Source organism: Lepisma saccharinum, chromosome 15 (genome assembly GCF_977018435.1).
Source record: "Lepisma saccharinum chromosome 15, izLepSacc3.1, whole genome shotgun sequence".
Classification (NCBI taxonomy): Eukaryota; Metazoa; Arthropoda; class Insecta; order Zygentoma; family Lepismatidae; genus Lepisma; species Lepisma saccharinum.
This window is the reverse complement of record NC_139243.1, coordinates 8,419,679-8,444,131: the sequence shown is the minus strand read 5'-3', so window position 1 is coordinate 8,444,131 and position 24,453 is coordinate 8,419,679. Positions and strand designations below refer to the sequence as shown.

The window sequence follows — 24,453 nt, the reverse complement described above, 5'->3', positions numbered from 1 at the left end:
AAGCATCAAATAACAAAACAGATGTCTTAAAAATAATTTAAAAAACCTGCACTTTTTATGTTAATTTGCCTTTTTTGGAATTTTTGCCATAGCAAAAAAAAAAGGAAATCTTATCTTTTTAGAGATAATCACTTAGCGACGTGTATCACTTCCTGCGTAGTATCGAGTACACTTTACGTCACATTTCATTTCACAATGGCTATATTTGTTACATTTTAAGTTGAGTGGAACGTTTTAAATTTGTGGCTGTGCTGTTTTATATCGAATCACATAAGATGCAAAATCAATTCGATTCAATTGGAAGTGGAAAGAAGCCTAGAAAATATCGCCAGGCGACGTGCTATTTTTGCAAAATTAAAATACCAGAAAATGAACTCCAGGTGAGGTAGCTTTAATGCATTGTTTCGTGAGAGAATTGTGATAGTCTATTTATAGATTCAAAAGTGATAATAGAACCCAATATAGGGTCAGTAACAATGACTAGCATGCAATATTTTTTAATGTTTTTCTTGATACTTGAAAATTTGGCCTTCTGTAATAGGCTTGTACAGTCACGGACACTGCTGGGTTGTAATGATTCCATTGAAAGTCAATGTATTCATTACAAACCAGAAGTGTCCGAGACTACCATGGACACTTCTGGGTTGTAACGATTCCATTGAGAGTCAATGGTACGTACGTGACTGTACATGTGTTATAAAATACAACAAACATATTTTACACTTGATCTATCTTGCTCAAGTTACTGTTCTGAAGCAGTTTCGTTTATGGCTTCAGGTTATTTTAACATCGGGAGAATTTTGTATGTATTTTCCAGTGACGGCGATGTGGGGACGGGGGGCAGTTGACCACTACTTTTTTGTCACTTTTGTCCCACTATTCTCATCCTTATCTGCCAAGGGAAAGTAAACTGTCCTTGCCCCCTCCCCCAGTTTTGGAACCCAATTGCCGCCACTGTATTTTGTATTTGTGTTACTTTACGTCGCTTATCTTCCACTTTTGGCCAGGATGCGATATGAAGGGGGGCTGCCTTGAACCATCTGAGTGAGCCCCTGGCTTTGAATGACACATCTAAGGACAATTATTTCCCACCCACTGGATATGTTGATTTAATTTTTCTTATTTAGCGTCGTTTTTCGGCAACTTTTGAATAAACTGAATCTAAAATGTGAGAACATAGAATTTCTTGTTTTCACATTCACCTAAAAATATCTGCTTAAGAGCGTCTCAACCTTAAAAGTCAGTATGGGTAAAATGGAGCCCAGCATTGCCAGATCAACAAGCGGAGGCGCATCGAGTCCCTGTTAATCGCTAATTTACTTCCTTAATACCGTATAAGAAATCTTCAAAATCTATGTATTTGATGCATTTTGGAAAAAAACGATAGTTACCTCAAGATTTGCATGCAAAAGTTTATATTTTGACGCAACTATTTACTATTTTACATTTGCATTGTATGTGTAATACACGAAACTATTGTTACTTCTTTCCTTGAATGTTTTATCCTTTACATAAACAGAATTAAATAAATGCAAAAAAATTAAGATATAGTTCGGTAACGAACTGTCGTCATTTACCCTCCTCAATATTAAATTCAGAGTGAGTGGAATTTTCTCGAAAAGCAAGGAATGAACTATGCGACGCACTCCACTTTGCAGTACGCCATCGTATTTTCTCGTTCTGGCATTATTCTGTTTTCCCATTCTTTTAGACTGCTTTTTTTGCCGGCGTTTTGAGAGAACCTTCGGTTTCTTCCTTTCGTATTCTGTATACAAGACGTTCAGAACCCTCGGTAATATCAGCCACTGTATTAACCGCCTTGCTGATATTCATTGACTTTAGAAAGTGATTTAACACGCACATAAGTATCATGCGTTCTTTACCTCGAAGTTTGCCATTACTGCGTCTTATTCCAGCTTCTCTATCCATTATTAAACGAAATATGTAATTTACATGCAATCCACAATTATCACCCATAGCACACTGCACTTCCTACGAACCGGGACACCTGCCTGCAACTGAATTGTAACGTCGGTGGGTCGCAATGAATTTCATACGCGAGACAGCCCGCGTAAATAATCTACGATTTTACAAACAATAACGGTGCTGTGGAGTAACAATGTATTCTAAAAATAACTTCAAACATAGGGTGACCAGATATTTGTTGACCAAAAAGAGTATCGTCTATAGGTTGAAGGTGCGCATGCATTTTGCTTCTTTCACGGGGTCCGCAAAAATCCCGCGCGAATTCTTGACAGTCTAATTATCCTGGAAATTATGCAAAATTAAAACTTCCTTTTTATTTTACACTAATTTTGCACAAAAAACTATATTTTTTGACTACATAATATCTATTTTAATATTGTGATGCAATTCTTGAATATTCTAAAGCAAATTTCTTGGTATGTTGATGCATATAATTGGAGGAGAATATTTACACACCAATACTGATCAATATTTTGAACCAATTTTAATTATTGCAATTTTCAAGTATGGGAATCGGTAAGAGTATCGGCATCGGTTCAAAGTGGTATCGGCTCAGCCCTAATCATTCTCATTAAAATACAATGAATTTGAAATATGTTTTGCTTATTGATGGAATATGAAAATGACACTTGAAATTGTTCATAGGAAATTCTTGAGTCAAGGAGTAAATACTTCAGTTTGTTGACATCTTGACGTTTTCCGTTCTGTGGATTTTAAGGCATTTTTACGCGTAAAATAATGAATGAAATTAAATAGCAAGGAAAAGAGTATATTTGGGGATTTTTGCAAATTGAAAAGAGTATAGAGTATATGAACCTCTAAAAGAGTATAATACTCTTAAAAAGAGTATGTCTGGTCACCCTATTCAAACAATTGTCAACACTTTTCTCGTTTGGTCCGCACGTGTATCGCGACAAACCGAAAAGTTTCTCGCTAACCAACTTTTTCGTGTTACGGTTTGATGATTTATACAAAATATCCAATCGTATATAACTCTCTTAGTAAGCAAATTAATTCATTCAGGCGAAGAATATCATATCTACGAACACCATAGATCCCATAGAAATTTCACTTTCTTTCGATTACGTTTTTACTGCCCATTCTCAATTCGAATCATCATCAGTTCATCACCTCTTAAACATCCTTTCTGTAGTAAAGAAAACAAATAATAAATAAATATATTTGAACCATCCCTGAAACGAGAGAAAAACATTTTTGGACGACTGAAGCAGGTACGGTACACGGTCCTTTAACCGTAACTTGTCTGGAAGGTCGCGCTGTAAGTGGCACCTTTCTCTTCTTTTGAAGCTTTCAGTTTTTTCGCACTGTGTGTTCCGTATCCTAGCGGATCCGAAATCCGGATCCGGATCCGTTTTGCCATCCCACATGCGCTTCTTTGGAAAGTAAGAATGTGCTTACAACATATTGTTACCTGCTAATATACATACATATATATATATATATATATATATATATATATATATATATATGACCGGATCAAGAAAGTGTGGGGCGTTACCCCCACACCCCCTATACGCCTTCATGGCGTGGTGCTAAGCACAGGGGAACACTTTACCTTTATTTTTATATATATATATATATATATATATATATATATATATATATAATATACATACACACACATATATATATATAGTGTGCGTGCGCGATTTGTAATTAATTAATACACTTACAAGGGAGGTCTAAGTCTCCCCCTCCGATTTCCATGAAACGTGCAGGGCTCAAATGAAGAAATACGTGTTTTTTTTGTTTCGGCAAAAAAATTGTTCTAGAGGTCAACCTCCTCTCAAATGTCAAGATGAGGACAAATTGAAGTGGGGATCTGACCCCTGTGTTCCCCTCCGATTTCCTTGAAACGTGGCAGGTGTATAGTAGGGATGGCCAGATGCGGTTACGAAATCCAGATCCAGAACTTTTTTATTTTAATTTGTAGAACTGTAACTGTAGAACAATTGTATAATTTTTGTATAACATTTCTATCTTGTTATATGTGTTAAAGATTTCATCCTGGAATGGAATGTCTCACATTTATGTGTGTTTTCATTCCCCCCCCCCCATGTCAAGATGAGGAGAAATTGAAGTGGGGATCTGACCCCGAAACCACGTAAATATGGCATAGGGAGAAACAGGGGGCATACGGCCTCTCTATACACCTGTCAAATTTCATGAGAATCGGAGGGGGACACAGAGGTCAGATGATCCTCACGTCAATTTGTCCTCATCGTGACATTTGAGGTGGGTTTTGCCCCCTAAAACAGTTTTTTTAGCCGAAACAAAAAAAGAAACACGTATTTCTTTCTTTGGGCCCCTCTATACACTTGCCAAGTTTCATGAAAATCGGAGGGGGACACAGGGGTCAGATCCTTACTTCAATTTGTCCTCATCTTGACATTTGAGGGAATTTTGTCCCCTAAAACAGTTTTTAGCTGAAACAAAAAAAAAACACGTAATTCTTCCTTTGGACCCCTCTATACACCTGCCACGTTTCATGGAAATCGGAGGGGAACACAGGGGTCAGATCCCTACTTCAATTTGTCCTCATCTTGACATTTGAGAGGAGGTTGCCCGCTAGAACAAATTTTTTGCCGAAACAAAAATACACGTATTTCTTCATTTGGGCCCGTTTATACACACACCTGCCAAGTTTCATGGAAATCGGAAGGGGACACAGGGGTCAGATCTCCACTTCAATTTGTCCTCATCTTGACAATTGACTGGGTTTCGCCCTGTAAACCCGTTTTTTAGCTGAAGCAAAAAAAAAAAACGTATTTCTTCCTTTGGGTCCCACTATACACGTGCCAAGTTTCATGGAAATCGGAGGGGGACACAAGACAAATGCCCACTTAAATTTGTCCTCATATTGACACTTGAGGGGGGTTGCCCCCTAAAACAGTTTTTTAGCCGAATCAAAAAAACACGTATTTCTTCATTTGGGCCCGTTTATACACACACCTGCCAAGTATCATGGAAATCGGAGGGGGACACAGGGGTCCGATCCTCACTTCAATTTGTCCTCATCTTGACATTTGAGGGGGTTTTGCCCCCTAAAACCGTTTTTTAGCTGAAACAAAAAAACACATATTTCTTCCATTGGGCCCCACTATACACCTGCCAAGATTTATGGAAATCGGAGGGACACAGGGGTCAGATCCTCACTTCAATTTGTCCTCATCTTGACATTTGAGGGGATTTTGCTCCCTAAAACAGTTTTTAGCTGAAACAAAAAAACACGTAATTCTTCCTTTGGGCCCCTCTATACACCTGCCACGTTTCATGGAAATCGAAGGGGAACACAGGGGTCAGATCCCCACTTCAATTTGTCCTCATCTTGACATTTGAGGGGGTTTTGCCCCCTAAAACCGTTTTTTAGCTGAAACAAAAAAACACATATTTCTTCCATTGGGCCCCACTATACACCTGCCAAGATTTATGGAAATCGGAGGGGAACACAGGGGTCAGATCCCTACTTCAATTTGTCCTCATCTTGACATTTGAGAGGAGGTTGCCCCCTAGAACAAATTTTTTGCCGAAACAAAAATACACGTATTTCTTCATTTGGGCCCGTTTATACACACACCTGCCAAGTTTCATGGAAATCGGAAGGGGACACAGGGGTCAGATCTCCACTTCAATTTGTCCTCATCTTGACAATTGACTGGGTTTCGCCCTGTAAACCCGTTTTTTAGCTGAAGCAAAAAAAAAACGCATTTCTTCCTTTGGGTCCCACTATACACGTGCCAAGTTTCATGGAAATCGGAGGGGGACACAGGGGTCAGATCTCCACTTCAATTTGTCCTCATCTTGACAATTGACTGGGTTTCGCCCTGTAAACCCGTTTTTTAGCTGAAGCAAAAAAAAAACGCATTTCTTCCTTTGGGTCCCACTATACACGTGCCAAGTTTCATGGAAATCGGAGGGGGACACAAGACAAATGCCCACTTAAATTTGTCCTCATATTGACATTTGAGGGGGGTTGCCCCCTAAAACAGTTTTTTAGCCGAAACAAAAAAACACGTATTCTTCATTTGGGCCCGTTTATACACACACCTGCCAAGTATCATGGAAATCGGAGGGGGACACAGGGGTCCGATCCTCACTTCAATTTGTCCTCATCTTGACATTTGAGGGGGTTTTGCCCCCTAAAACCGTTTTTTAGCTGAAACAAAAAAACACATATTTCTTCCATTGGGCCCCACTATACACCTGCCAAGATTTATGGAAATCGGAGGGACACAGGGGTCAGATCCTCACTTCAATTTGTCCTCATCTTGACATTTGAGGGGATTTTGTTCCCTAAAACAGTTTTTAGCTGAAACAAAAAAACACGTAATTCATCGTTTGGGCCCCTCTATACACCTGCCAAGTTTCATGGAAATCGCAGGGGGACACTTAGATAACCTCCCTTGTTAGTCTTACACTTTGTAATTATATAACACTGCATATATTATAATGTTTTATTTTAATTTGTAGAACTGTAACTGTAGAACAATTGTATAATTTTTGTATAATATTTCTATCTTGTTATATGTGTTAAAGGTTTCATGCTGGAATGGAATGTCTCACATTTATGTGTGTTTTCATTTCCAACACATTCGAATGAATACATATTCGTTTCAATGGCATTTACAAAATCACCTCTGACATGTGTGCACGAGTGGTTACCCGATGCGTAGCAAAGTATTTTAGGAACAACACTTGAAAAAAATTCTTGTAGGACTAACGAAAAATTTCTTTGTAATCGAAGACCATAATACCTTTTAAGGTGTGGTAATATTATAATGGGATTGAGATACGAAACTCTCGGATCCGTAACTCTCGGATCCGGATCCAGATCCGGAACTTTCGGATCCGGGTCTAGATCCGAAACTTTCAGACCCGGATCCGGATCCGGAATTTTCGGATCCGGATCCAGATCCGTAACTTTTGGATCCGTTTGGCCATCCCTATTCCATACCACCAGAATTTTTTTATTTTTTTATTCATTAAATATGTAATTAAAACTGAAATTATTCATTAATTCGGATCACATTTATACGTCCTTTTCTCCGCTCTTAGGTCTTTTTATAAGTCTTTTTTTGGCAATTTATAGGTCTTCAACTTCCGAGCCCTAGTGATATATAAAGAGAAAGAGAGAGAGAGAGAGAATAAGATAAAATAGAGAGAGAGAGAGAGAGAGAGAGAGAGAGAGAGAGTATGCATGGGAGAAGAAGAGACAGTGAAATAGTAAAAGAGAAGAGAGAGATAGAGAGAAAGGCAGTGACGTGCAGTGAGGAGTAGCTAGTCTAGCAGAGATAGATCAATCAATCTCACGTCTCTAATTATTTTCAAATCACAATATTTATTGTCTTGTTGAAGCCGCAGTTCATATACAATACTTTTTTTCACGCGCTTCTCCTACCTCTGTGACATCAGCCGGCAGGACTGGCCTAGCTCGCTCTTCCTCCGCCGCAGCACTTTCAGGTAGAAACGGGTTTTCGAAGGGAAAGGGAAGATTTCTGCCTCTACCTCCCTTGCCCCCTCGCTCCCCTCTGCAATGGTTGAAAGCCCGTGGTTTCAGGTCCCCCAGTCTATCTCCTATAGGACAGATAGGGGATTGGTTTCCCTTCGATTCCTTTGTAAATCCTCTAAAGAACTCGGGGGGAAATGTCTGCAGTACTTAATAAGTTCTCTATATTTATGCACGTTGTATAATATGAATGTATAATGTGGGATGTAAAAATATAGTTTTATTGTTTATGAAATGGGAACGTATTATGTGCAGACAAAAATACTTGGAAATGTTATGCTTTATTTTATTTTTTCAAATATGGAAGATATAATGATTAAATAACAAATATTTGCTCACTCGCTCTCTCTCTCGTTCGTCTAAGTAGTGTTTTATTTAAATAAATAAAAAAAACTGGTAAGCTAAACGGTCATAAATACGAATGTATTTATTTGGGCCAAAGAACGCGCGTTCTTATTGTTGTTGGTTTGGTTTAATTTACTTCGATTTTTTGCCACATTTGGTTATCGTGAAGATGAAGATGATTGATGATGTGATGAAATTGATGAAGGAACTTCACAAAGAACACCCATGCCCAGGCCAGGATTCGAATCCGTGAAGAACGCGCATTCCTGTTCGATGTGCTGTACTCTGCAGTCGTGCAGTGAAAAATGAAATAATTTGGAATGAATTATGTATCCCAGAGCTCAAAGAGCCAAATAAATAGTATTGATTGATTGATTTGGTGTTTTATTTCCGCTTTATGCACAGTAAGGCTAATCCGGACTGGACCTACAGTTTAAAGTACGGATCCGAACTGCTATATGCCTCCACTGGGTATCGAACCCGGGACATCTTCATTGCAAGGCGACGACGCTACCACTGCGCCATCGGGGAGGCCCTGAATATTATTGAAGAAAGTACACAAAGTGTCTATTATTACCAGTTCATCCGCCTTTTACTATGTTGAATGTTTGCCACCTTCCATCACTTTTTCTAGCTGTATAGATTAAATTGCCATAATAAGTAGCTAATGAGCTTTTGGAAGTGATGAGGGACATTCATAAATAGAGAGCTCTTGACTCCTGATTTCGTAGTGCCTTGCAAATGCACTGGAAGGAAATAATTTGTATTTTTGTTATTTAGCGTTGCTCTTTCATCACCTAATCTTTGCTATGACGATGAACGTTGATTAAATTAAACGGGCGAAGAGTGGTTACAAGAAACACTGATGCACAGGCCAGGCTTCGAGCCTGGATCTTTCAGTAACGAGATCTTGCGATTGTGAAATTAGGGAAATCAAGAAATAAACATTATTTTAAAAAAAAACACGAATCATATGCAAAGATTGTGTTTAAAAAATCCATTTGAAAAATACAACAGCGGAAAAGTGCAGTTTGCTTTTCCGATACAACCGTATCCGATTAGTTAGAGCTTTCCTCCCGTTTCTTTTGTTTGGCCAACCTCCCTGGCGAAGTGGTTATCACAGCGCACTACGACACCAGGGGTCCTGGTTTCAAACCCCGACCTGGGTATGCGTGTTCTTTGTGAGTATCCCTTCATCAATGTCATCATACCATCGCCCATCCTCTACCCCGAGTTTAACCAAATGTGGCAAAAAGGCTACGCCAAACAACAAAAATCAAATCGTTGATTGATTGCTTGATATGCTTTATTCTATTTCACTTATCTGCCACTTTTGGGTAATCGCGAAGATGATACGATAAAATTGATGAAGGGACACACACAAAGAACACCAATGCCCGGGCCGGGATTCGAACCCGTAGTCAAATCAAATCGTCTTTGTTATCATCTGTAATAGGTTCGGTTCCTAATAGGGACCCCAAAGTGTGTGAGAGCTACTTAAGAATACGTATTGGATCCGGTTTCAGAAAAATGCGCGATGGGATTCGATGCGTTGTCTACGCGATACTCCCCTCTCTCCTCGCACTTTTTCTTTATTTTTTTAAAAAAGGCCCTTGGTTGGCATTAGGTCTCAAAGGACCCTTGTTTTCCTAGCTGCATAGACACCGAAGCGGTACCAACCACTCCCCTCCCCTTCTCCTCGTTTCCTGCCAAGAAACAAGTGTCCCTCGGAGATATCACTGGACAAGAGAGGCGAGAGATGCCGCAGTTTACAAGTATCATAAAAAAAAAGGTTGCCAACTATTAGACTTTTTGCAAAACTACAGAATTTATGGAATTACCCTCCGGATAGTGTATAAACTTGCATAATACAATTCTGCGCAATGCATCTAGCAATCCGGTAAAATAAACGTATGTTATTCGAAAATTTTGTTGCACCAATACTTGAATTGGATTTTAAAAATATTCATATTTCTCTCGTGTTTCAGTGGGATAGAAGAACTGAAATCAGACAAATATTGGCAACGATGTCTCGTGACTCTTGGTGAAAATAGGGTTAGGGGTTAGTTAAAATAGTTGCTTCCGTTCCGAGCTGTGAGTGTAGACGTGAGTGCTATTGCGATTCGCGAAGGTTTTCATAGTGCGTTTTTAAGCAAAGAAAAGTTCGTTGTGTGGTTGTGCGTGTGTAGTGTGTGTGCCTGCGTGTGCGTTTGTGTGTAACAAATCAAATGTCCGAAGAAAATCAAGATCTTGTGGCCAACATTCTTCAGAGACCATTTGCTTGCAGGACATTTGAAGAAAAGGCGGCACTGATCAAGAAAGGTCGACCAACTCCACCTCTTCAAATATCGCAACAGAAGAAGAATTACACGCGCCATTTCTTACCGTCTAATTACGATAAGACTTACTGGTTGACAGGTAGTACAACAAATAAGAAACTGTATTGCTGGAATTGCCTACTTTTCAGCACGGACAGAAATTCGTCTTGGACGAAATTAGGTTTCTGTAATTTAGGGGGGTTTACCAAGGCTGTAAAACTTCACGAAACATCCCTAACACATATTAAAGCGTCTCTTGCCTTATCTACGTTTGGCAATGTGAGAATCGAGACTCAACTTAGTGAGCAGGTTAGAAAGGAGAGGTTGCTGCATAATGAAACCGTAAAAACAAACAGGGAACTTTTGAAACGCCTGATAAACGCAGCTTGCTTTTTAGGCCAACAAGAACTCGCATTTCGTGGTGACGATGAAACAGAAAATTCAGTGAATCGGGGCAACTATGTAGAACTTCTTAATTACACCGCCCAATATGACACTTTACTAAAAAATCATCTTCAAAGTGCAACAGTTTTCAAGGGTGTTTCGAACAGAATCCAAAACGACTTGATTGAATCTATTGGATGTGCTCTTTACATCAAAATTCAGAATGAAATTACATCATCGAAATTTGTTGCAATCATGGCTGATGAGACAACTGATGTCACGAATAAATCTCAGTTGTCAATGGTATATCGGTACATTAAAGATGGCCACGTGGTTGAGAGATTTGTTGGTTTTTGTGACGTTAGTGCTAACAAAAGAGCCCAAGCTGTTGCTGAAGTCATTGTCGCAAATGTAGTAAATATGGGCTGTTGCGACAAAGTTATAGCGCAAACTTACGATGGAGCTGCTGTAATGGCTTCGGGCCTGAATGGAGTACAAGCAATCGTCAAGGAATCCTTTCCTGGAGCGGTTTTTGTTCATTGCTACGCACACGTTTTAAATCTAGTACTGTCACAAAGTGCGTCAAATATTTCAGAATGTCGTATTTTTTTTGCCACCTTAGGTGGATTGGCAGCATTTTTTTCTCGGTCGCCAAAACGTGCAAAATATTTAGAAGAGTTCCTGAAACGCCGTCTCCCAAGTGTCTGTCCAACCAGGTGGAACTATTCATCGCGTCTGGTAAACACTGTGCACGAAAAGAAAGAAAGCCTACGCGAAGTGTTTTGTGTCATGATCGACCACAACAATGAACTTGAAAGAGACGTTTTGGAATCTGTAGAGGGTCACTTAGCAAACATGGAAAATTTTCAATTTTGTTTCCTTCTTGCTGTTTTCCACCGAATATTCATGCACACAGATGTTCTCTTTTCCTATCCTCAGAAGCAAACTTTGGACATTGTGTACTGCAGACATAAGGCGTCGGAAACTTTAATGGCGATTCAGTCTCTAAGAAATTCTTTTGATGAAATTTACGATGAAATTGTGACTGATGTGGGGCCACCACGTAGAAGACCACGTAGTTCCGATGCTTCGTTAGATCCGAAGTTAAATTTCAAGCGTTTGTTCATTGAAATATTAGATAATATACAGCAACAGATTCAGACCAGATTTCAGGACTACAATAGCATTTCATTTTTGAGTCTTTTGGACACATCCAAATTTCAGACATATAAACATCAATTTCCTTCGGAACACTTCAAGAACCTAATTGCAAGTTACGGTCGTTTCTTTGATGAAGTTCTGTTGAAAAATGAGTTGGTCGTAGCCTATTCTTCTGCTGAATTTGCAGACAAATCTCCTCACCAGCTGCTACTTTATCTGAGCGCAACGCCTGTTGGGAAGGCAATGCCACAGCTTCTCATACTAGCCTCCTTGATCTCTACAATACCGGTAACGACAGCCACCGTGGAACGATCGTTTTCAGCAATGAAAAGGATTAAGAACTACGCGAGAAACAGATGCGGACAAATTCGTCTTTCTAATCTTGCGCTTATATCAATTGAATCAAGACTGCTGAGTGAACTAAAGGAACAAGATACATTTTTTGAGTCTGTAATTGACCACTTCGCTACAGCAGAGCGTCGAATGGACTTCACATACAAATAGGTAAGTCTTTGGATTTGTCTTGCATTCTATGTTGTACAGAGACACTTCTGGGCTGTAAGAACCCCATTAACTCTCAATGTAATCGTTACATTCCAGAAGTGTCCGTGACTGTATGTTTTGAATGGATTTGATGTTGTTATATCTATTTTATTTTTCGTTGTTTATTTGAGACGAAGAACATAATTACGGGCGCATCCAGAGAGGACAACGAGGAGCGTTAGCACCCTCTCCCCAAAAATTGTCCAAAATTTTGTGATGGCAAACGTTTTAATATTGGTTCAGCGATATTGCTCAAACATTAAAATTGTAGTTGTTCATCTGCCTGAATAAAATATACATTTTCAAATTTGTAAATATTAAAAAATATCTTAATGTTGTTTTCCCCCGCGGGAGAAAGTTTGTTTCCCTGGAAAAATCTCTGGGTACGTCCATGAACATACTAGAAAGTACAGATCGATGTAGTCTCACAATATAATTTGATTTGTCGCTTGTATTATCGTCTTCGTGCTATACACATATCGACTAACCAAATTGTTTGACTACAATGTGAGATTTTCAGGATACCTAAGCATATACCTAAAGTTTGTGTATTCTCATATCTCGCTTTATCCATAATTTTGATGATGAGGTTGTGACGATTGTGATCAATCTTCAATACTACATATTGTTGCAAGTCAAGCTCTTTATATTTAGCTATACTTGTCCTAAAGGGGGGGGGGGTATGACACCACCAACCCTCCTTTGGCACTCCACTGATTGCTACCCCAAGTGTCGATGTCACCGCACGTCACTGGAGAAAGGACCGGGTTCGATACCCGGTGGAGGCACATAGTGGTTCGGATCCCACTTTAAAATGTAGGTCCAGTCCCGAGTAGCCTTACTGTGCAAGAAAGTGGACTTAAAACAACAATTCAATCAATCTATAGAGAAAGGGCTAGAAGTAAGGAGAGAGAAACGGGGAACACCCTCAATTCGGAGTTCATCACTTCAATTCAGTATCAATGAATTTAATGAAACGTCTTCATTGCAGGAACACTTCAAGAACTGCGACCAAGCTCCACAGAGATGTTCAAACGGATGTGGCTCTTATGTCCAAAGAAGATTCATGGCCCGCCATCTGGAGGAAGAATGCGTAAACAGGAAACGCGCCATTTGCAGATACTGCGGCGAAGCTATGACGGCAGGTTTACTGCAGGTGAGTTTCTTAAGCAATGTTGATCGCTTTTACAAGCAGAGCCCTCGAAATGAATTCAATAAATCTTAAAATATCCAAGAACATTATTTCTGTTTTCTACATATGTAGTCTTAACAAGCAGTGTGATAAATAGAGGGCGTCAGAGGCACAGATTAGGTCAGAGGCGTCTCGTGAACGCATGCGGTGCATGCTGCGCATGCGTCAATTGTGGTTAAAGGTTAGCTTGTTCTGCGACAACAATGAGCATTTCTACATTCTAATTTCTTCATATAGGAGAAGTATTTATTTTACACGAGAGCGCTGATAAGCTTACTATTTCTTGGATCTGAAGTGAAAGAAAGTAATAATTATTTTCCCACAATTGACGCATGCGTCACTTCAGATGCAAAAATGTAATATAAACTTAGTTCAGAGCTCTCGTGTAAAATAAATACTTCTCCTATATGAAGAAATTAGAATGTAGAAATGCTCATTAATGTCGTCGCAGATCAAGCTGTCCTTTTTCCCACAATTGACGCATGCGCAGCATGCACCGCATGCTTTCACGAGACGCCTCTGGAGGGCGTACTTATATCGGTGGCGTGCCCGAGGGTGTGGGTGGGGGTCATATCCCCCTTTTGGCCCAGTATTCATAAAAAAGAACGTTAAAAGTAGGAAAAGATGGCGGGGAGAGCAAAATAATGACAAGCACTGGGCCACCAACCTTTTAGTTACAGCACTGCGTACAGAATATCATCTGTAACTTCTTAATGCTGGGGTTGTGCGCTGTTACTTTATACGGAATCCTGACTGAGATGTAGGTAACAAATTATTAAAGTCAACACAACTTAGCCTGTTACTATTAAGCTACTTGTGAAAATATATTTTTCGAATAGTTCAGAAAGCGATGGGCCTTAGGTCATCTAAGGGACTCGCCCTTCTTTCCATTTTCCCGTATATTCCTGTTTCGCCTAATGGCTTATCACCACATGATCAGGCGATTTTATGAACTGGCTGTCATTTTTGGGGAAACGGTAATTCCCGTTTTGCCTACTTGAGTTGAAAGAGAGATGTTTTAAAATGGGAGACATTTGGCCAGTAACAGTACATAATTCCTGGAGGAAAATTTTCGGAAAAAAAAATCCACCTACACTAGGAATTGAATCCAGCACCCCCGTGTGACACTCAGACACCCTCTCGACCGATGAGGTACTATATAAACCAGCAGGGGGGGGGGGGGGGGTAGGAAAATGCTTATAATTGACCCTAGTAGAATGTTTGGAACGTCTCCTTCGTTTAGTTTCCAAGTTCTCTTTCCATGTGTTTCATTTTATATCGTTTGCGGAGATCTATGTAACAATAAGAAACATTTCAGCATATACTAATGCAGATCGTTAATTCTTGCTTCCACAGCAACATTATACAGCATGTGTGCAAGTTCCTGTTCCATGTCCAAAGAAGTGCCAGGTAGGGTACGTACCAAGAAAGGACCTTGAAAGACACATTGCTGATGCCTGCGATACAATAGTCCACGGTTGCACATATTCAGGCTGCAATTTTCAGGTCGGTGGTTATGCTTCTGCATGTCTAGGATTTGAGTTTTTTTAAGGGGTCTTCTTTTCCGTAGACCCTTGGTGAAAGGTCATGGAAAACATCAATTACCGAAATTGTTACAGTTCTTTTCATGTATTGGCTTGCGATGTTATTGACGTCAATTGCCCCCCCTCCCCGCCAAGTCGGCCCCTAAGGATCACACTTTTACTTTTCCGGGTCTACCAATGGCGCAGTGGTAATCAATGAGTTCCAAGTTTGATTTCCTATCGTACGTACAAAGTTGTTCGGGTCTAGATGAGGCGTTGCGGATACGAAGGGCGAACATAACACACGTACATTGTGAGGGAAATGCGTTTCAAGTTGTCAGGCACAGTGCGAACTCCACAAAAACTTGGTAACAGTCAGTGGCGAAGCTAAGGCATAAATACTGGATAGGCTGAAAAATCTGCTTATATTTTTTTATACAGCAGGTCCATGCGTCGATTCTTCTTGGTTGTAAAAGTATCAATTACTCTTTCCTCGAAGCCTTGATCAATAGAAAGTTGTTTAACCAGTTTTTTTGTCAATGGCTATTGTACTGAGAGAACTTAATCTTTCATTTTTCATTGAATTAAGGAGATATTATTTTACTCTCTTGAGGGTTGTCATACTTCTTTCAGAGGAAGCTGTTGTAACAGGGAATATCAAGACCAACTTGATAAGTTGTGTTACTTCTTTGTAGATTGTTTGAAGATCATTGCTAACTATGAATTTTAGAAGGTCTGCAGGAGGTAAATGCTTTTCTTCATCAGCATAGATATTCTTTAAATCATTTTCTAATCGTTCTTTATTGAAAAATGGATACGTGGACAGAAGGTTATTTAATTTCATCACTGGAAAATGTAGTTTATATAGCCCAAAGCTATTTTGGTCTAGCAATTCAACAAATTTTATTTTTTCAAGATCTCCAAAACGTATTTCCATTTGTACAGTCAGTGTGTCCAAGATTTTGTAGGTTAAGCATTTGAGAGCCACGAAGTCTTGTTCACTTACATTTATTTCACTGCAAATCCTCTTAGAGTTTTCAACACATAATTTCACAGTATTTTATTTTTTTAACATAAATACACTATGTGTCACACACACACACACACACGAGCATGCACTTGAAGTAAATTAACATTCAACAATGCAGCGCGTGAACGATGCACTTTGCTAGAAGCACAACGGGTTGGTTCTGAGGCTAGCCGCTTTCACCCAGTGAATCGGCAGTCCCCTCCCCTTACTCTCCCCTCCCACCTACACACAGCTCACGCTGTAGCTGCCTTTTAAACGCGAGGCTTTTCGTCAAAAGCCTCACAGTTCGGACCGAACGCGCTCTCGTCTTTCTGGCCTGACTGACGACATATCTGGAAGGATCGGCGGAACCAAACGTTCGGATTACATAGTTTAATTCGTTTTAACGAACTTTGATTGTTACAGGGCACAAGAACATTTTAATTTCAACATTTTTTGGGTAGGCTAAGCCTCAAAAGCCTCATAGGAGCTTCGCCACTGGTAACAGTACATCGGATTTCCAAAGTTGTTTGTGGAGTTCGCACTGTACTTGACAACTTGAAACGCATTTCCCTCACAATGCACGTTTGTTGAGTTCGCCCTTCGTATCCGCAACGCCTCAGATGTAAACTATAAGTCCAGTCCCGATATCCATCTGTGCACAGTGTACTTTTAACATAAATTTTGAGGTTTTTTTCCTTTTTAAACCTTTGTCATGGTTATCATAACGCCGTGCGACCGAAACTAGGCTGAGACATGAATGATTCTTTGTGACTGTTGTCTCACTCACTGTGCCATTTTCAAAGTTTTAAGTCCACACATAGACTAACCAGGACTGGATCGAAAGTTTAAAGTGGGATCCGAACCACTATATGCCTTCACCGGGTATCGAACCCGGAATCCCTTGATTTGCAGGCGACGACGTTACTACCACGCCATCGGGGAGGCCTTCCCATTTTATCAAATCGTCCTTAATCTTATGATGTCAAAAGTTTGTTTTAGGTCCATTTCTTGCTCAGATAGGCTAATGGAGACTGGACCTACAGTTTAAAGTGGATCCGAATCACTGTGCAATGTGACTTCCCTCGGGGACCGAACAACTTAGGATAAGGGGGCCTCCCCGATGGTGAATTGGTAATAGAGTGGCCCGAATCCAAGTTTAAACTGTAGGTTCAGTTCCGATTAGCCCATTTGTGCATGCAATGGACTTAAAACAACAATTGAAACATTCAAACTTGAGGAATAAATTAAATATGGTATTTATCATTTGCCTATACCATCTGCACACATACACAAGGCAACATTTTACGGACATTCTTCTCTCGGCCAATTTAAATCAAAATTTAGAAATCTTCTACTGGAGCTAACTTACCAAATACAGGTACTGAAAACAGGGAAATACAATAGAACGTAACCCTATTTGCAAACTTTTTGTTACTAAAACAAATTTGTTCTTCTGTACATTGAGTACTTTTGTTATGTATGTATGTGTGTGTGTGTGTGTGTGTGTGTGTGCAGGGCCGGATTAACGTGGGTGCTATTGATGCTGCAGCATTAGGCCCATTCCTGAAATAGGCCCAGATGAAAACAGACGAGAATTTTCCTAAAGCTGAACAGTTTTCTTTTGCTATATTAACCTGAAAATAAATCTTAGAATGAAATTTGGATCCCCAATTTCGGACGCCTAGACACAGCGTTACTTATTATACAGTTACTATTATTCTTTGCGCTGTGACGTAACTATAACGTCGTTGTGTTTATTGTTCACCGAAGATTTCAAGCATCAGGCCCAATTACGTCTTAATCCGGCCCTGTGTGTGTGTGTGTATGTCTTAGGTATATTCTTTACTTTCTTTACAGTGTATGTTGTATTTTTCGTGTTTTTTTTTCTTCATTTGTATTTTAATGTTTTTAGTTTTTTTTATATATATATTTCGCAAACAATTAGGTATTGTAATCGATTTGTAAAATGTAAAGTAGAGATGGTTAAGTGGAAGAAAAGGCTTGGGCCTTAACTTCGCCTCCAAAACTAGAAATTAATTAATTAATACACAAAAGTTTGTTGTCTAGAGCTGAGCCGATACCACTTTGAACCGATATCGATGCCGATAACGATACTTGAAAATAGCAATAATTAAAATTAGTTCAAAAATATTGATCAATATTGGTATGTAATTATTTTTCTCCAATTACTTGCATCAATTTACCAAGAAATTTGCATTACTATATGCAATAATTACATCAGAATATTAAAATGGATGGTATGTAATCACAAAATACAGTTTTGTGTGCAAAATTGGTCCAAAATAAAATAATGTTTGAATTTTGCATAATTTTCATGATAATTAGACTGTGAAAGTGTCGCGGAGTGTATTTGCGGACCAATACGCCGGAAAAGTATCGGCTGGTATCGGTAGATCAATTCCAATCCAACCGATACTTTCTGATACCAATACCACTGGTATCCGGCCGGCCCCGTGGCGGAGTGGTTAGCTCATCGCACCACGACGCCAAGGGTCCCGTGTAGGACATTGATGTTTGTGAGTGTCCATTCATCAATTTCATCCTATCATCACTCATCCCCATCTTCGCAAATTACCAATAGTGGCAAGCGAAGTAAAATCAATCAATCAATACCATTGGTATGGGTCGACACTAGGGGTATGTGGGATCCCGAAAAGTCGGAACCGGGATCGGGAAAAATATTTCCCGTCCCGATCCCGACTTCAGGAAATGACTTCCTGACTTTTCCGGATCCCGAACAGTCGGGAAATACCGAATGATCATTTTAAAACGTCGTTAATTCTCGAGTTTTCTGCATTGTAAGTGTCCGGAAATCATCGGTAATAGTTTTTATTCCAGAAATGCAAAAACAGTCACTTAAGGTGAAAATGACGTGTAGAATTCGAGATTTCCAGAGCTTCGGGAAATTTCGAACATTTCCCGTCCCGATCCAAAACATTCTGTCCCGCACATCTCTAGTCGACACCGATACATCGGCTCAGCCCTAATGTTGACTAATAAAGCGTTTTAACTGATTTTATAATGTAAATTGAACAGGGGGCACCGTCTTCTGTGGAACAGCACTTTCGCGATGACCTGGCATCGCATCTGAGTTTGGTCACCACCGACCTTCTAGGACAACGGGAAGAGGTGGCCAGGTTGAACCAGGATTTGGAGACGGAGAGAGAGTACAGGTTGCAGCACGTCGGCAACGTCGACGCGACCCTCATGTCTTTCAAGAAATTCATGGACGAAGAGACTCAAGCGCTCCGTGGCCTCTGCTCGCAACAGCAGAGGGACATCCAGAAGCTGCAGGCGACGGTGGCAGAGCTGCGAGCCAGGCTGGACCAAGTGAGCGAGCACTGCCAGGGCGAGGTGAGGGTCGTGCAGGACGAGCTCAAGGAGAACAGCGAGCTGCACGCTAAAGTAGAGAGCCAGTTGCGGCAGGACCTGGTTGATCTCAAAGATTCCGTCGCGTTCTCGCAAAATCACGACACGAAAGCAGCAGGTGAGCAGCAACGCACCTACAAATACGCGTACATTTTGGTGAGGGTGGGTCCTCACCAGTGATGTGCGTCTACGCCAGTGATGTGCGTCTACGCCAGTGATGTGCCGTAGACTATAAGTTTACGTCTACATGAGTTGTCTACACGTAATCTACGCGTAGATTACATTGGGTTGTAGTTTACATAGACTACGTAGACAATCTAAAGTGCATTAAAATTAATTTTCAAGGGTTTTATGAAAGGCCGCGGTGGCTCAGTCGGTAACGTGTCTGACTACCATGCTAAAGGTCCCGGGTTAGATCCCCGGGCGGTTCAAATCCGGGAACTTTTCTAAAGATGGAAGCGGCCCCGGCGCCCACCCAGCGTCGAATAACATGGGTACCTGGGGGAAACCCTGGGGGGTAAAGGCGGTCAGGGGCGTGATGCTGATCACATCACCCCCACTCACGACCGGATCAAGAAAGTGTGGGGCGTTACCCCCACACCCCCTATACGCCTTCATGGCGTGGTGCTATGCACAGGGGAGCACTTTACCTTTTTACCCTTTTTTTTATGAAAGGAAAGTGACATTTTCAACTGTATCGGTTCCTAACGAAATGAAAACAATACTGTTTACAACAAAATTTCTCTTCTCTTCTATCATCAACTATGGAAGAAGAAAAATAGTATGCAAAAAACAATAACAGATGGCAGTCGTGAGGCAAGAGTGGTATTTTTCACATGAACACTAAAATATTTCCTATATTAGGTTTCTTCCTAGGTGAGAAATTGTTCGAATTTGGAAGAAAGAGTATGAAAAGTTCCCCTCATACATAAGCAACTGATACGCAGTATAATTTTATTTTAATTTCACGGCGCCCTTTGCTAAGTTATCACCTTTCGCTATGTTGTTTACATAGATTACGTAACCTACGTGTATAAAATAGTCTACGTGTAGAATGTAGACTATCCTTGTTTACGCGTAGACGCACATCACTGGTCTACGCGTAAACAACGATAGTCTACATTCTACACGTAGTTATAACACCATCAAGCCTTGTTTCCATGATTATGAAAAACTAAATATGCTGACCAAGGCAGTAATTTATTTTATTAAAAGCAACGTTTCAACCTTCCAGCAAGATCTTCTTCAGACTCTTCACCAAGTACAAATGTAACAAGGTACAAAACAGGACGATATATATTGCCACGTTCCTCGCGTGAGCATCTGCCAGCTTAGCACAGGGTAGAGACAATGAGATACCTCTGGGCACAGACCAAGGTTACTAACGCTAAGAATATATGAAAAGAAACAATAGATTTAACCCACTACGGAGGGTACAATTCGTACTATATTCTTGAATAATCATATACAAGTGTTAATATCTTTGTAAATCCTTTTATACAATATTATTCTTCTATTGTGGCTAATCTTCTTTATGCTTCTTCTTCTTGTAATCAATATAGCCTCTTCTTCTTATGGCATCTTCTTCTTATGGCCTCTTAATTAGTATGGCATCTTCTTCTTATAATTAATATGGCATCTTCTTCTTATAATTAATGTGGCATTTTCTTCTTATAATTAATATGACATCTTCTTCTTAATATGGCATCTTCTTCTTATAGCATCTTAATTACTATATCATCTTCTTCTTAAGGTGCCTTCTTCATGCAATTAATAAGGCTTCTTCTTCTTATAATCGCTAAGGCTTCTCTTTCTTGTAATCAATAATATTTCTTCTTCCTTTTCTTTGTCCATCCAAATTGACGGAAATAAAATCAATCCCCCAGACAAACAAAGAGAAAGGGGTTAGTTAAAGATCGCCGCCTAGCCGGCGCTAACCTTAACTTGGAGCTACAGTGTATGCGCTTCCAAATGTGCTTGGGTGCTGCCGTGAGATGCCGCTACACCTGGGAAATAACAACCCAAAAGCCACACGAAACTCTCAGCTCGTGGGAACCGAAAAGACACAAAATCGAAATTACAATTCGACTTCATTACTTTTGTATATTAATCACTTATGCCGTTACTGAATGATAATTCCCCTTTTCTCCTTATTTATATCCTGTTATTATGTTAAATTTATTTATTTATTTCCTCATAATTAGTATTAATATATACAATCACTATTTCATCATATCTGCTCTTTCCGTTGTCTCTATTTACAATCGTATAAGTTCTCCTGGGTGGTGCCATCTCTTACCCACTTTCTAGACTGCTTTATGCATCACCTCATATAACCGTTGTTCCTTTTGCATGCTGCCATCTATGGTCATTTATTTCAAAGAATAGCAATGCAGTTTGTGTACGTGACACAAAATTCCCCTCCTCTGGGCAAAATTTTTCCTTTTGAGAAGTTTCGTATGCAAGGAAAAATTTTCTTCAACATCCATTCTTACTATTCACTTCTCATGTGTACTTTTCAACATTTGTTTAACGTCTTCCGTACAATTATATCTTTTTACATTATCTAAGTTTTCTCTTCTTACTTCCTTTGTCACCATATCTTGTATAACTATAGTGTTTCTAAACGTTTCTAATACACTATACGGACCTTCGTATTTGAAAAACAATTTTTTAAATGTACGGTCAATTGCCTTACTTATTGGGTGTGTTTTACAATAAACTATATCACCCCTCTTTACTTCTATCTTCTTTCCTTTCGCTTCCTCTTTTGACGTCCTCTTCTTTCTTTTGTTATACAAGTCATTGAAAAATTCTTTCCTTGTTCCTCTCTCCATAACCTTCTTTGGCCATTCTAAATCTTCAAAAATCATCGGCTCTGCCTCATATCCCAAGAAAATCTCTATCGGGCTCATATTCGCCTCAGCTGATATAGAGTTATTTAATAACATAACTATCCTGTTAATTACTGCGCACCACCTTGTATGATGATCATGACAGTACATTCTGAGTAACCTCACAATCTCTCCATTGTAACGCTCAATTGGATTTGAACTTGGGTGATATCTTGTTACATTAATCAATTTTATCCCTTTAAAATATAGATACTCCTTGAAATACTCTGAAGTAAATTGAGTCCCGTTGTCTGTCAACATTTTCTTTGGGCTACCATAATGTTTGATAAATCCTTCATCCAACTTCTTGACTATCTCTTTGGTTGTGGCTTTCTTTAAAGGATAGCACATGATAAACTTGCTACATATGTCCACACACGTCAATATATACAAAAATCCCTTAGACCTAGGTAATGGTCGAATTAGATCTATCGAAACCATATCTAATGGCCATTTAGCGGTAATATGTAGTTTTTCTTTCTTAAATTTTATCTTTGAAGGTTTAGTTTGTATGCAAATTGTACAATTTCTAACATGGTTAACAACGTCACTCTTCATAGTCTTCCATACGTAAAATCTTCTAGCTAATCTCAGCGTTTTGTCAACTCCGAAGTGGCCAGATCCTTCATGCACGATCTCGAGTACTCTTCTTATCAAAGTTCGTGGTACACTAATCCTTACTTGGTTCGGATTCTCATAACTAACTTGGAAAACGATGCCATTTATAACTTTGTATCTTTTCTTTATCTTAGACATCCTTGTTTTCTTGTTTCCTTCCTCTCCTTCCAACACTTTGATAATCTCCCTTAGTTCCTCATCTTCCTCTGTTCCAACTCGCCATTCCTGTTCTTTAATACCATTCACTTCTTCCTCAGCGATAGCGTTGATTTCTAGCCTAATCACTTCCTCTGGTTCCTGATTTCCCTTTAAAGGTGCTCTGCTTAGAGTATCTGCAACATGGTTTTCCTTTCCTTTTATATCTATAACATCAAAACTGTACTGTTGCAGAAATATTGCCCATCTCGTAAGCTTTGCATTCCACTGTCTTGCAGAATTTAACCAAACTAGACTCTTGTGATCACACACCACCTTGAATCTCCTGCCTTTCAGATATGCAGAAAACTTTTCTATTCCAAATATTATCGCCAAACACTCTAGCTCACTTATAGTATACGCTCTTTCAAAGTTCTTCAAGCTTCTGCTAGCATATTGTATTACATTATCTTCATTGGATTCGTTTTTCTGAAATAGGTATGCTCCCAATCCAATGTTTGATGCGTCGGTACCTTAAAAGAACATTTTCCCGAAATCAGGTTGGCTTATAGCCGGTGCTTGTATAAGGTCTTGCTTAAGTCTTTGGAAAGCCTCCTCTTCGTCTTCTTCCCATTTCCATTTTATATGTTTTCTGAGGAGTTCATATAATGGTTTGGCTTTGCTTGCGAATTTGTGTATAAATTTTGATCGCCAATTACATACTCCCAGGAATCTTTGGAGTTGTTTCCTTGTGTTTGGCCTTGAGAACTTGCTTATAGCGTCATTTTTGTCTGGACACATCTTTATTTCACCTCCAGATACTACATGACCTAGGAAACGTATTTCCTTCCTTGCAAAAGAGCATTTTTCCAATTTGACAGTCAATCCTGCTTCTGCCAATTTACTTAATACCCAATCTATTTTTTCTATATGTGTCTCCCAATCTTTCGTATGTATACACATATCATCCACATATATAGCAAGCCATTCTCTTGTCTCTATACTAAATATTCTATTTAGAGCCGTCATAAAAGCTGATACTGATGAATTTAGACCATATGGAAGCCTTCTAAATTGAAATAACCTTGATCCATATCGAAACGCTGTATATTTTCTAGATTCTTCTTCTATTTCTACCTGAAAATATCCCAAAGTCATATCAAACGATGTGAAGTATATGCTGCCTGAAAAGGTGTGTAGTAATTCATTTATTCTTTCTACTTGATTTCTGGGAAGTAGCACGTGTTTATTTAGCTCTCTTAAATCCAGTACGGGTCTCACACCTCCGTCCGGTTTGTCTACCACGTGCATTGGGCTTACATGTACGCTATTGGAGTTCTCTATTATCCCCCAACTTAACCATTTCTTCAATTCCTTTTCTACAGCTTCTCTCTTTGCAAAGGGTATAGGATATTGCTTTGACAC

The 24,453-nt window shown here is 39.5% G+C and overlaps 2 protein-coding genes across 2 annotated transcripts; both read left to right on the top strand.

The window, feature by feature from the left end:
* The first annotated feature begins 315 nt into the window (after positions 1-315).
* Positions 316-19,561, top strand: LOC145999761 (TNF receptor-associated factor 3-like). Its single transcript, XM_083137053.1, has 4 exons — positions 316-380; positions 13,256-13,420; positions 14,813-14,962; positions 19,049-19,561. The coding sequence occupies exons 2-4, from the start codon at positions 13,331-13,333 to the stop codon at positions 19,559-19,561; spliced, it is 753 nt and encodes a 250-aa protein (XP_082993179.1). The 5' UTR covers positions 316-380; positions 13,256-13,330.
* On the top strand, positions 10,816-12,225 carry LOC145999762 (zinc finger MYM-type protein 1-like). The gene has a single exon (XM_083137054.1). It carries the CDS (start codon positions 10,816-10,818, stop codon positions 12,223-12,225), a length of 1,410 nt encoding a protein of 469 aa, XP_082993180.1.
* Positions 19,562-24,453: the final 4,892 nt, after the last annotated feature.

Excerpts from the sequence above, each read along its gene's own strand:
- LOC145999762 (XM_083137054.1), top strand. The coding sequence starts at position 10,816 with ATGGCTGATGAGACAACTGATGTCACGAATAAATCTCAGTTGTCAATG.
- LOC145999761 (XM_083137053.1), top strand. The coding sequence starts at position 13,331 with ATGGCCCGCCATCTGGAGGAAGAATGCGTAAACAGGAAACGCGCCATT. Across the intron at positions 13,421-14,812 it reads TGACGGCAGGTTTACTGCAG|CAACATTATACAGCATGTGT; the intron begins GTGAGTTTCTTA and ends TTGCTTCCACAG. Across the intron at positions 14,963-19,048 it reads ATTCAGGCTGCAATTTTCAG|GGGGCACCGTCTTCTGTGGA; the intron begins GTCGGTGGTTAT and ends TAAATTGAACAG.